Source organism: Varroa jacobsoni, unplaced genomic scaffold (genome assembly GCF_002532875.2).
Source record: "Varroa jacobsoni isolate VJ856 unplaced genomic scaffold, vjacob_1.0 contig01276, whole genome shotgun sequence".
NCBI classification, from domain to species: Eukaryota; Metazoa; Arthropoda; class Arachnida; order Mesostigmata; family Varroidae; genus Varroa; species Varroa jacobsoni.
Genome location: NW_019214609.1, coordinates 1 through 12,368, shown reverse-complemented (window position 1 = coordinate 12,368; position 12,368 = coordinate 1). Strand labels below are relative to the sequence as shown.

The 12,368-nt window shown below is 41.3% G+C and overlaps 1 protein-coding gene and 2 long non-coding RNA genes across 3 annotated transcripts; 2 read left to right on the top strand and 1 right to left on the bottom strand.

The window, feature by feature from the left end:
* Positions 1 to 2,222: 2,222 nt before the first annotated feature.
* Positions 2,223 to 8,285, bottom strand: LOC147751923 (uncharacterized). Its single transcript, XR_015315533.1, has 2 exons — positions 7,824 to 8,285; positions 2,223 to 2,463 (listed from the first exon to the last, which is right to left on the bottom strand). It is a non-coding gene; the product is annotated as an uncharacterized LOC147751923 (long non-coding RNA).
* Positions 3,571 to 11,946, top strand: LOC111271927 (uncharacterized; the record flags this gene model as incomplete). The annotated part of the gene is given in 3 exon segments (XM_022852984.1): positions 3,571 to 4,848; positions 11,266 to 11,489; positions 11,695 to 11,946. Coding segments are annotated over 3 exon segments (1,032 nt in total), but the record flags the coding sequence as incomplete, so codon positions are not given.
* LOC147751922 (uncharacterized) lies at positions 8,312 to 11,249 on the top strand. The gene is made up of 3 exons (XR_015315532.1): positions 8,312 to 8,992; positions 9,327 to 9,425; positions 9,632 to 11,249. It is a non-coding gene; the product is annotated as an uncharacterized LOC147751922 (long non-coding RNA).
* Positions 11,947 to 12,368: the final 422 nt, after the last annotated feature.

Sequence of the window (12,368 nt, the reverse complement as noted above, 5' to 3'; positions counted from 1 at the left end):
GAACGACTTAGAGTAATGCATATGCGTATTTGTAAAAGATCTAAGATGTATCGAAAAAAAACCAATTCGATATTTTTTTATTTCATACTTTTGGCCCCCTTTGCTCCGATTTGCTTTAATGCAGCGGGTGCAGATACCACGACAGCTAATGCTATGTGCACGTGGATCAGATCAGCTTTAATAGAAAGCTGATCTAATAGAGAGTTTCACCAACTATCAGCGATGCTTTTCTGGGGACCTTCATTTGAAAGGTCAGATATTGGTTTGTATCGATTTCCGACAGTGGCGCCCCCTAATAGCAAGAAATCTCATAGCATTAGCTCAAGTGCCAGGAGAACCAGCTTTCCAACGAAACAGGAAGGAACAGGTAAGCTTATGTCTGAATCCGAACTATAATATACCGTGTCGTCCATCTATTATATACTCACTTCCAATGATCAAAGCTAATCGGGCTGCACAACGGATGATCCATTGCTATATGGTTTGTAAATCTTCGTATTAAACTATCTAGCATGTGTAGACGAGAATTCCTTTTCCAGGTCTCTTTGTTGCTATAGGATATCTCAGCGACGAGAAGATGCTGAGCTAAAACATCCATACCAATCATATTTCGTGATCAGATTCTAATACGCTTTGCTACTCATCTTGCGCAGAGAAGTCACTGGATTTCTGACTGGTATAGACTGACAACTAGGCGCCTCCCCACGCATAGTAACGCGTCTCGCTAAATGTTGAAAGAAACGCGTTCTCAATTAAAATTGTAATTAATCTGTTCGTAAAATACGTGAACAAAAAACACGCTTGCATCAAATGATTTGTTAGTTTTCCGATCGATAGCACTTAACCTGCATCCCAGGTAAGGTTAGGTTATACTTTCGATCTTCCCCACTAATTCTTTATAGCCTGCGTAACCTCCTACTTGCTTCTTCGTTCACATGTTTTTAATATGCATATCATCTAAACCCGTCTGTATAGCTCTCCTCCGATCAGGTAGCTGTCAACGAGCTCAGACATACTGATTCTTTTAGACACAATCGTTGCTGTTATATCTATTTGGCATTTCCTGACCGTGATATTTGCTTCGCGCTAATAGCCGGAGTCTTATCATTAGTACTGTTTCCGCAGAAGTGGGAAATCAAAGCTGCTGTGGGTTTTATAAGACAGGAATTAGAGAAATTCAAGAAGAGGGTACAAATCCACTTCGGTAATTTTTCTTCAAACTCTGCTCTTTATGCACGCCCTTGTGCAACTCGCGCCACCATATGCATCGGTAATTTACTGGCCTCTCACTAACTTTCTCTATGCGTAAGTCTGCTCACTTGGCGACATGGCTTCCATAAAGGGCAACAGATCCGCATCGATGTTTACTCTTCCTCAGAAAAAAAATCCGGTAGAGATCAGCCGAACCGTGTTTTAGCCAGTAGCGTAAAATGTGCTTCCGAAATTTGACGAATATCCGGTATGTCCTTTTGCGACAGGACGCTAATCCCAAATTTAACCCTTCATTTCTATAATAGTGCAGGGCCAAATTAGGCAGGTTTCAGTGTAATCACCAGCTCATTTTGTAACGATAGCTGCCTAAGTAAATTAATCGCTTTACTCATAGTTTGAGTTAGCTTCATTAGTGCCGTAAGCGACCTATACGAACCGCTTCCCTGTCTGGACAATTCTATCCTAACGAAGCCTCAACACGTTCCGGGCGTACACACCTCGCCCTCCACTGTAGTACTAACCGTAAACGTACTATCCGACAAAATGTCGCCGATGATCATAATATAAGTTGAGCAATTATTATTATACGCTTTGTAATAATTTTTACTGAGCGAGCATCGTATGGCCACGGGCGACGACTGCTTCATAGGCTAGCTATCGTTTTAGCCTATGAAGCAGTCGTCACCTTCAAAAAAATTGCCTTCAATCGGCCGATGTATGGCAACTGACGGTCAATCGACGTCGGAGAGCTAAGGATCTGAAAACTGTGAAGTTCAGTCGGTTCCAAACGCTGATCACAACCTGTTTTGACATAGTAAATATACTAGACAAATAAATGCGATAGTTCGTACATAACAGTGATGCTGAGCGGTGGGAGCACAGATTACGTTTGTCCAACAGTCAGTCATATCGCACTAACTTAGTATGCAGCTAATGGTAACGTATTAGCCCACCAAACTTAAGGATAAACGGGGCAGTCTAGATTCAAAATCAAGCTAAAACACACTTCATTTCGTTATCTAGAGCAATTCGAGTAAAAATTCGAAAGGTTTATTTTTTGGAACTAGGTATATGCCTACAAATTCATGTTGTTAGCACGAAGTCTTTTGTCACCTCGATCCGACGATTACGCGTCTCGATCCAGCTCATTGACGATTGACGAATGAAATTACCTTATACAATTATTCGTTGCTCCCCACTTGAACCAGATAATTTGTTCAATTATTTCGACTGCAGCTGCTGAAAGCAAGTCTTCAAAAAAGAAAAAAAAACAATAAAACGCGCATTTGTGTGATTTCTGCTCCGATCCGCATAAATGTCAGAAATAGTTATGCTTTTCAATCAGCAGAAAAACTATGAACGAAAAGATACGTCGACATCCAAGCACAAACCGCATGAGGATGAGCGGCCGCAAAAAAGACCGCGATAACATTCACGTTATGCGTGTCGGTTTTGAATATATCTGTTGGTACTGGAAGTTGATTTCCAGTTCGTTGATGAGCTCGTATTGTAGCCAACACTTTCTTCAGCCAAGCTGCTTGAAGAAAAGGAACCCCTCTGGAATTTATCGGCCACGACGCCAGCGTTTCCGATCATTTTGTATGTCTTTGGTTTCCGACATTTGGTTGTATGGGGCCCTCGAGTCCTAAATACACCGCCGTCTACACGTCTTTCTCCCTGAGCTCAATCCTGTCGTTATTTTAGGTTATCTTAAATTGCTTACCCAGCATCATATATATATATATATATATATATATATATATATATAATACTAACCCGGTAACATCTGTGTTAATCTTAGGCTTCTTCGTGGGTAAGTTTGACATGCAGTGACATCACGGTATCACGGAGTTGTCCACAATTCCGCTTTGCCCATAAATCAAACAAGCACAAATGTTAATGAACAATCTAATAATATCGTTGATTAACTTGAGGAGTGTTGTTTGAAGATACTTGGTTGTCAGCGGTACAGCTCTCTTGCCTAGCCTCATCGTTGCCGTAGAGTCTGTACTAATTATATAGATCTACTATTGACAAACGCCGGGTCAGCATTAGCAATTAAGAAAGTCGAGCTCTATGAAGATATTCACTTATTTGTTGTGCATACAGTTTGTCCTCTAGGGACATCGAATGGAACATGACGCAAAGTCGATAGCGCTCGTTCAATTGCCTTAGTGTCCATCCTTTGTCGCCGGTATAACGTCGCCTGTTGATGGGTTGACGCACGGAGGGCGGAGCTTCGACAGAAGCTCCGCCCACCAAGCCATGGCGGCACCTCTGTCAGGCGCGAAGATGTCGACGCGCTTGTTAACTAGCGCCGCAGCCACAGGTGCCAGTTGAGGAGATACGCTGTTCCCTCCGGTCCGGCAGCAGCGGGCCTATGAAAAACAACCGAACCACGTTATAGACCTTCGACTGGCCCAATACAACTGGTGCCAGATACAACTAAGCGCCGAAGTATAGCGGAAGACAACTCGGCCTAATACGAGAAGGATCTGTGTTCTCCACAGGAACAATAACAAAAAAACTGTTTGGATACTGTGGAACTGAGGTACCGGAAGGACGGAGAACAGACAAGTTACGCTTAGTATTAACTTTACTTCTTCGTGGTTGCTACTAATGTGAGAAATTGTGCAACAGACGATCGAGTTAAAAAGTAATGTCACGTAACTTATAAAAAACACAACTACACTTGTTGATCCAGGTTAGCAAATGTCCTGCGATTACAGACAAAATCGAACAGTGTGAGCATGTACACTCTATCTGGACCTGCAAAGTGCTGAAGCGCATGGAGTAGTGAATATTAAACGATGATTTAAAGTGTACCAAGCCATAGCCGATGCAAATGTTGGTTCCATCGATTTCGATATTGTGCCGTGAACTGGGTTTTAGTTTCAAGCTCGACGCGAAACATTCGAGCGAAATAAGTGCAATTTAAATTTAGATGAAACTGCAGAACGTAGGTTGGAGTCATATGATTAACGAGAGTCTGAATTAATCTGGCTAAAACTCTCACCCTCCATTGCGAAACGCAACACAGAGTTACTGTGACCACATCGAATAGTTCCGTTTCGGCCATAATGGATCTAAGTTGTTCGACAGTGAATAAGGAGGACTCAAAATCCCCTTCACCTAGAAGTCCACCCCCAAAAGAAATCTCCGAACGTGAAACATCGTCCGAGGAACGACCATCTGGAAAGCTAAAAAGCATCTTCTCAGTGGATTCTATTTTGGCCCGTAAGTCCGAGTCATCACCAATTGAGTGCACGCTAAACAACCTCGACCCTCCAAGATCCAGTTCTCCACTGTCTGCCCGCTCAGGCCATTCTCACCCTCCCTCTTCGCCCGAGATTCATGTCGACGATGACGGTGATGATCTCAGCAGTACACCGAGCCCTGCACCGACACCTCCAACCTCTAATCCCTTCCTAGCTACTCATGTTTACCCATTACTGCCAGGCGTGTCGGGTCTGCATAACGTACAAGCCCTGGCCGGCCTCCCTTCGACAATGTGCGCAGGAGTTAGTGGCATGCCGAACGTGACGTCTGTCGGCGCTACCGCACTACTTCCAACGGCAACACAGAGCCTCAGCGCGGGCTGGATTACCTCGCCATTCGCCAGTCAACTGCTGACAGGTATCGTGCAAGTGATTCGTGCAGTGATAATGTGTTTGCTTATTAAAGTTGTGCCGGTAATGGCGTGTTTATCTGCTAATCTTGAGAGACATGTGATGGTGGTAGTGTGGGTTCGAGCCCAATCATGGACACATCTTGTTTTCTTTCTGGGAGCCAGCCATCTAATGGAACGTCTAATGCCGGTACTAGGCATGAAACGCAAAACACTTGCATAGCAAACTTAGGGTAATATGGGTTCGGAGGTAAACAAGTCACCGCATTTCGCGCTGTGAGAGGCCAGATATTTCAAACAATGGTTTCCACGAAGCAATCCGCTTAACGGTAGCTTTATGCGTAAGACTCGAAACACTTAGTTGACGCGCGCTAGTATGAAAAGGCCTGTTTCATATCGTACTTATGATGTATGCACGGGTTACCGGTCCGGAAGCATTACTTTCTTACCGATTGTAGTAGGCTTTAGTAAATAACTAGATCAATTTCCAGGGTTCAAAGCAATCCCTCCAGGTTTTTCACAGGCCAAATATCCAAGCCACCCTTTGGGCTAACCACGAACCGAGCGCTATAAACCAGCAAGCAAATTTCAACGCCTATAGAACAAGTGCTCCCTTTTCTGTCCATATTAATGGAAAACCGGCACTAGACAAGCACATGAAGACACTATGACAAGCAGCCTTAAGTAACCATTTCGTGCCAATATCAGCAGTGTTCAGCGCTATCCTTTGAACATACTGAATTAGTTAATGAAGTGTCTATGAGAAAAGAAGTCTCCTTCTAATTCGCGAAACGTTCACGTAAAAAACGGCGTGATACCTCTTTGTTGCAGCAACTGGCTCCAACCTAGAGGCCAACAGAACGTTTTGCGGATTGGTGCTACCTTAAGCGGCTTTTGTTCAAACCAGGTGTACATAAAATGACACTTTCGAAGCTCAGACTTATGAGCTGGCATTAGTTACTTGTTTTTCTTCAATGTATGTTTGGCTTAGCTAGGGTAAAGTAAAGGTAAACTAGGGTAAGAGCGTCACAATAACTTGAACAAGAAAGAGACTGCAAATATTTGTTGATATCACAGGTACTGAATGTGTACCGTAATCGGGAATGTATCTATCTCCTGCAAACGTATCTTTTTTGAACAACTATCCGATCACAGAAGTTCCTTGTATCAGTACCACGTCTCAATTATTAGATGGTTACTCTAAGATTTCGACGACTGAGCTAAAGGTAACGGTGATTTGTGACGCCGAAACACAGTTCAACCTCCCTATATTTCGAAGAGTAAACTTCAACTTAGCTGTTACTTAGCAGCTGAGAGGGCATCCTAGACACTAATTTAGCTACAGACGTTGACAAAAATTAGCCAACTCTCAGAACCTGATCTAGCATGATGATAGCATCAAAACAGATCACTGTTAACAATTGTAATGAAACTTATCATTCAGTGCTGTGTCCGTCATCCGTATAAATCAGACGGTGCTGTACATTGTCTGCTGCGTATTAAGTCACGCACTTTTGAACAGACAAATAAATAGATAAAGGCATCACATACTAAAAAGATGACTCGCTGTAGAAATTCTCAAACAAAAATCATTCGAAAATCAAATCAAAAATGCCAGCTAACCCCTATCCTACTGTAAAATATTAGACAAGCCCCTGTATAGGCAGTAGATTAAACATTCTAGGAAGCCACTTTTGCCCGATCAAATACACATAAGAATCAGAAAACTAAATAAATAGATAAACTAAATGGGAAAAGAAAAACCTCTGAGCGGTATCGGTTTATCGTGGACGACTTCTAAATACTGCCAAGCTCCGATTTCTACAAAATTATTAAGCGTTATTACACGCTTTATCAAGGAAGAGTGAGTTACTTGTTAACATAATTTTGCCCGTCACATGATTGATTCCAAAGCGACTTCAGCACGATGTGACCACATTATTGCGTCCATACTCAACATGAGAGAGCCTGTCTAAGTGCGGCAATCGGATAAAAATAGTACGTTGTTCAATTATAGCCTAAACTTACTCAGGCTCGTATAAGTTTATAACGAGAAATCACCTGGCTCTGTGTGCAGATATCATAGATTACTGTGTGCTAATTTAGCTATGATATTATACTCATTTCTTGAGGCCCTGTTTCTGTTAACTGCGTCAATTTGAAGCTTTGAAATAAACAATTATCCATTGAGCCAGAACTCAATTTTGACATAAAGGAAAAACTGTAATTGTAGTTAATGAACTATACCGCGCACGCGCAGAGAATATCTTCTTGAGATGAGGAACGGAGGAAATCGATCGTACAATCGCTCTCGATACTGATCTGAAAAATCAGCTGTTGTACAAATGTGGTCAACACATATGTGTCTAAACACACAATACGTTTAGCTGTTTTGACTAGTTAAAACAAGAACGTATGAGGATAAACTACGTTAAGCTGTAGCCATTTTCATTGCTTTTTCATAGGAACTTCCATACTATGCCTAATCAATAATGTAGGACAACAAGGCCGACACCTATGGTAAACAGACAGTCTAGAAATCTTCATCAGGTATCATACACACATACGAGACTAACGAATATCGTTGCTTTTCGCTCTAGTCCCTTTCGGGCAAAGTCAATGTAACGGGCGTATCCTCAATTCTGCTCGATTTTCCTACAGTTTAATAGTTTCACCATATTGTCCTACAATGCATTTATGACAGAATTAAGGGCTGTTCACGCTAATCTATACCCGCATCTCCTTTATAAACAACGCCGTTAAGTAAGCTGGCCAGCCAGCCAGCCAGCCAGCCAGCTTATCGTTTCCTGCAGATACAGGAGAGATTCGTGAAAAAAACTTGCAAAAATAAGCAGCTTTATTATGGACTTGTGGCTGTCGGCGTTGCCATCGGCCCATCCGAGTACAGTTCAGTCCACTGTTCCTAGTATTTCATAACGCGCAACGCCTATTGATAATGACAGACCTATAATGCGGTACTTACAGTACCAGGCGGCGAGCGTATTTTGCCGCTGGTGAGTTTTCCGAATCATCATCGAAAGGTAGCAATAACTGGTCTAAAAGAGCGAGATAACGAGGCCAATCAACCTGTCGGAACGTGGATCGGTCGGCCGGTCCTTCGTTCGACTCGATTGACAGTAGAGTCCACAATGCACAACTGTTACACCGAAGGAATAGAGAAGCCAGGGGGAGGCCAAGGGGAGTGTTGAAAGAAGGTCTTCGGGGATGGGCCAGCAATAAAACGAAGCGACATGGCGGGAAGCGAGACAACTTTGTAAAAATACGCTATAGAAATGATTGTTAGACAAGGCTGGTCGGCCACTCCTACTGCTGATTTTGCTACTGCCGTTGATCATGCGGCCAAACTATCTATTCCATTACACCTACATATCTACTTACATACGCCGATGATACGTTACTGAACCAGCGTAAGGTTGTAAATGGTAATTGGGCAATGAATGCCGACGGCATCGGCGAACACGGCCGGGAGACCTGAGACGGTCGACGCCGTTTGGCGATTGTCGACGTACTGTTAAACGGCACCCAAAATAACTGTATATGTCTATATGTAGTGCCATATAATGTTGAACATATTGTTTCGATCTACTCCCGTTCGAATCTTCCTTACTCTTGCTTCGTAAAAGGTCAAACTGAATGTTCAGTGTGACAGAGGTTTCTTTTTATACAGTTCGTGAAAACGATTCTTCGATTCAGCCGGTTTGACGAACGTACTCTCCGATTATAGTTCTAAGTTCCGAATCGAATTGCAGTACTGCTAGTTAGCCTTATAATAAAATGGGTTAGAGAGAGCACATGTATCGTCACCTCGAGGCAAGCCCCATGAGATGACCTCAAGCACCTATATGCACTGGTGATCCGTATGCGCAGTGCGTAATAAAAATTATTTACTCCATTTCTTGTAATTGATCTTCAGCATTCAATCAAATTACCAGTACTCTGCTCATACACCTTCAGTATGTTAATTGGTCGCCGAAGATTGGCCAATAAAAAAAAAGTCCATTGATCAGCTTTTATTTTTTGTCTATTTCGTTAGCACCCCGACGAAGCCATTAATCAACTGATGAAGTATCTGTGGTCGAGATGCTGCGCTTGTGAACCTAGTGGAAAGACTTCATCACAACGTAAATAAAGGTTAGAATAAGGCTCGAAAGTAAATTCAGGCCTTACATGAGTTCTAACGGGCTCTTATGTAGATATTGCTGGAAGTATAATCTAAACCACCAGACGAACATATCGCAAAGAAAACCTTCCATTTGCGCAGCTCGAACGAAGACTGACCGCGCCGTGCGAGAATTCACCCAGCCTCAATTTAACAAGAAAAAAACGTTATCTCTCAGGGGTGTCCGCGGTCGTCATAGGACAGCTGTAATGATTCTCTAATATAAATTCTTCATATTAACTAATAGCAACTTTTAACCGCCATTTATTCTTGGATCTTCCAAACGCTCTTCACTTTTCGCCACAGCACACCCACACAGTATCAGGCAAAAAATTGCATCCTGGATCCTAATGACGGCATCGACACATTGAACTGTGCATAAAAAAAACTTCACGAATAACTATGGTAATTTTTTTAATACTTTAAGCATAAATTTCATTATATTTAAAAAAAAAATGTATAAATTCAGATAAGATAATAGCGAACAAAGAGCTTTATCGCCAAATTTATAATTTTTTTTTGTAATTTTGCTAAAAAATTTAATGATTTTAATTTTTTAAAAATTTTATAACTAATGAAAACTTCTTGCGGCGCCCGTATTTCACCACCAGGGAGATGCTTAGGGGTTCCGTTTAAAAATGACGCAAACCCCTATAAATGACGCGAACCGAGGATGTTTTGTAGGCAAGAACCATTAATACAGAGAATAAAAAAAGCTCACTTAAACAATATGTTTCTTTATTAACTTGAGACGCTGTGGCAAATTGCTAGCAGAATCGTTTGGTTTTTGAGAGTAAAGAAAGTTTCCGTGATGGGCAAGCTGCACTTTCCACTATCCTTACGAGATGATTGTTAATAGAAGTAAACTACACTAAATTTCCCTTAATCTTCTCGCTTGAAAAGATTAAACGTCTTTTAATGAATGATAGTTAGGAACGGATATACTTAGGGTTGCTAGGTTTCTATGCTAACGACAAGAAATTATATAATACATTATAGAAAAATATGTATTTATAATTGAAAAAAGTTGGTGTGAAGTCACGACGATGGCGCGAAGACGGTTCTCCAAAAAAAAGTTATGTCAAGTTAATATAAGGTTACGAAAACGTCAATTTCACTAGTGAAAAATATCGCCTGCGTCAATAACAGATGATCCTTGAGGTTCTCGAAGAGCCTGAAACCCGATTTTTAAATAGTCAAATGCTACCGAAACTACTGGTTCGTATAGCCTCCGATGAAATAGTGTTTTAACTTAGGCCATTTATATAAAGCAAATGACTTTTTAATCAATACAATGTATGATAAAAATTACACTCTATTCTTCGAAACGCAGTTTCGTCAAAGCTGAACTTTAATTCAATATAATAAAGATCAAGTTACCTTATACTGTAATTATGGTACTATTATAGCGTTGGTACAGTTTTTTTTTTATATTTACATCTCGGTTAACTTGATGTTTTTGTTACGATAAAAAGTGGTCAACTTATAATTCGTTTTGGAGAAACGTAGCCCTAGTGTTTTCAATACCCTTCGCGATATCAATGCCATTTCGGCACTCATTAAAAAAATGTCGTGTTTCACGCAACGATGCTCCTTCTCATACATACAGCGGAACATGCAGGACCTCTGCAAGTGAAAATTTGCGAGCTTTCCAAAAGTATAACCATCTTTATAAGTAATTACTAAGTTGTCTCACTGTGTGTCGTAATTTATTTCATAAAAATGCCTGCACCGGCGTCAAGCACGTCCGTAAAGAGAAGTGATCACTAGTGATGCTCCAGTCTTTTCCTTCCGAAGAATTTCTACAATCTTGAAAATAAATCAAGAATTATCTGTCTTGTTTGCATTGAACATTCAGACGCTATTCACGTGTGATCTGACAAGCGAGGTACGAGCAAACTGGATAATGCAACCATGACCTCAGAGATAAGAAAGAGTCAATCCTGCATAGGAAACAGAAACCTCCCTTAAATACCTTAGAGAATTCAAACAATATTTGTTCGGATATACAAAATATCCGTGACAAAGTTTAACATACATAGATCCCTCTTATCTGTTGACATAAAATTAAATGCGCTAACAGAGGTCAGTTTTTATGAACGCATAGGAAAATACACATATAGATATGGGTATCCTGATATTCGAAAATTTGCTTTCTAATAGGACCATAAATAAGCATCAAGAGATAAATAAACGTAGTCTTGAGTTGGCAACCCGACTAAGCAACAGATCACCATTTTTTCAGGTAGCGCTGTGCTCAATCAGTTGCGATTGCAGGCATTTAGCCAAGGCGGTCCAACAGGACCTGTTCGTTGTCAACTTCGTCGGCACAAATCCAACCGAAAACCTCGTACTCCATTTACAACGCAACAACTTTTAACGCTGGAGAGGAAGTTTCGCGCCAAGCAATACCTGTCTATCGCGGAACGAGCAGAGTTTGCTAATGAACTTAAATTGACAGAAACCCAGGTATATATCCGCAATACGAGACACTGATACGTTCATTCACTTTGCCATACGTACATACAGGGTGCGTCAGAAGTTCGGAGTCTACTGTTAGGGGACCTTTGCTCTGTTCTGTGGACACCCGCAGTACGTTGTACTGAATACAGCATCTTCGTAATTATTAACTCACTATGCGAGAGCAGCAGTCAAATTTTCGTCTTATTTCCAGGTAAAGATCTGGTTCCAAAATCGACGTGCCAAAGAAAAACGCCTCAAAGAGGCCGAGGACGAAAAGAGACGGATGTCCCTCAGGCAGCAAGCACCCCAAGGAGCGCAACATTTAGCTGAACAGTTACTACCATTGACGTTGCAACTTCAAGGTTCTACAACACCGCATTCGAACACAGCGAGTCCTAATTTGCCGAACAATTTCGCCCAGTGGAGCACCTCTTCCCTCCTTCCAAAGGAGGAGAAACCTACTGTTTGATAAACACAAATCAAGCAACTAGGGTAAAGTAGTTGGGATTTGATTTTAGCCTATTTATCTCGTAAAGTAAGCTTGTGCATCTAAGAAACACCTGCAACCTCCACAAAAAGCACCAAACATTGCACGGATCACAAAAAACATTGAAGCTGGGCTCATTGTTAACCGGCATATTTTTTTTTTTTTGTAAATTATCCTTAGACGTGAATTGGTTTGCTCCGAACTTATCTTTGCTTCTGTTGGGCAAAGCGCACACGATTAATATTAACTTGTATGCAATAACATCGATTCATGTGTACCCCATATATTTGATTTACGCATGACGTTTTTGAATTCGGAGGATAGATACCGTCCTGAGGTATGCTAGGGATATATGGTTAATGGATTATCGTGCTTTCACCATAATATATATATATACA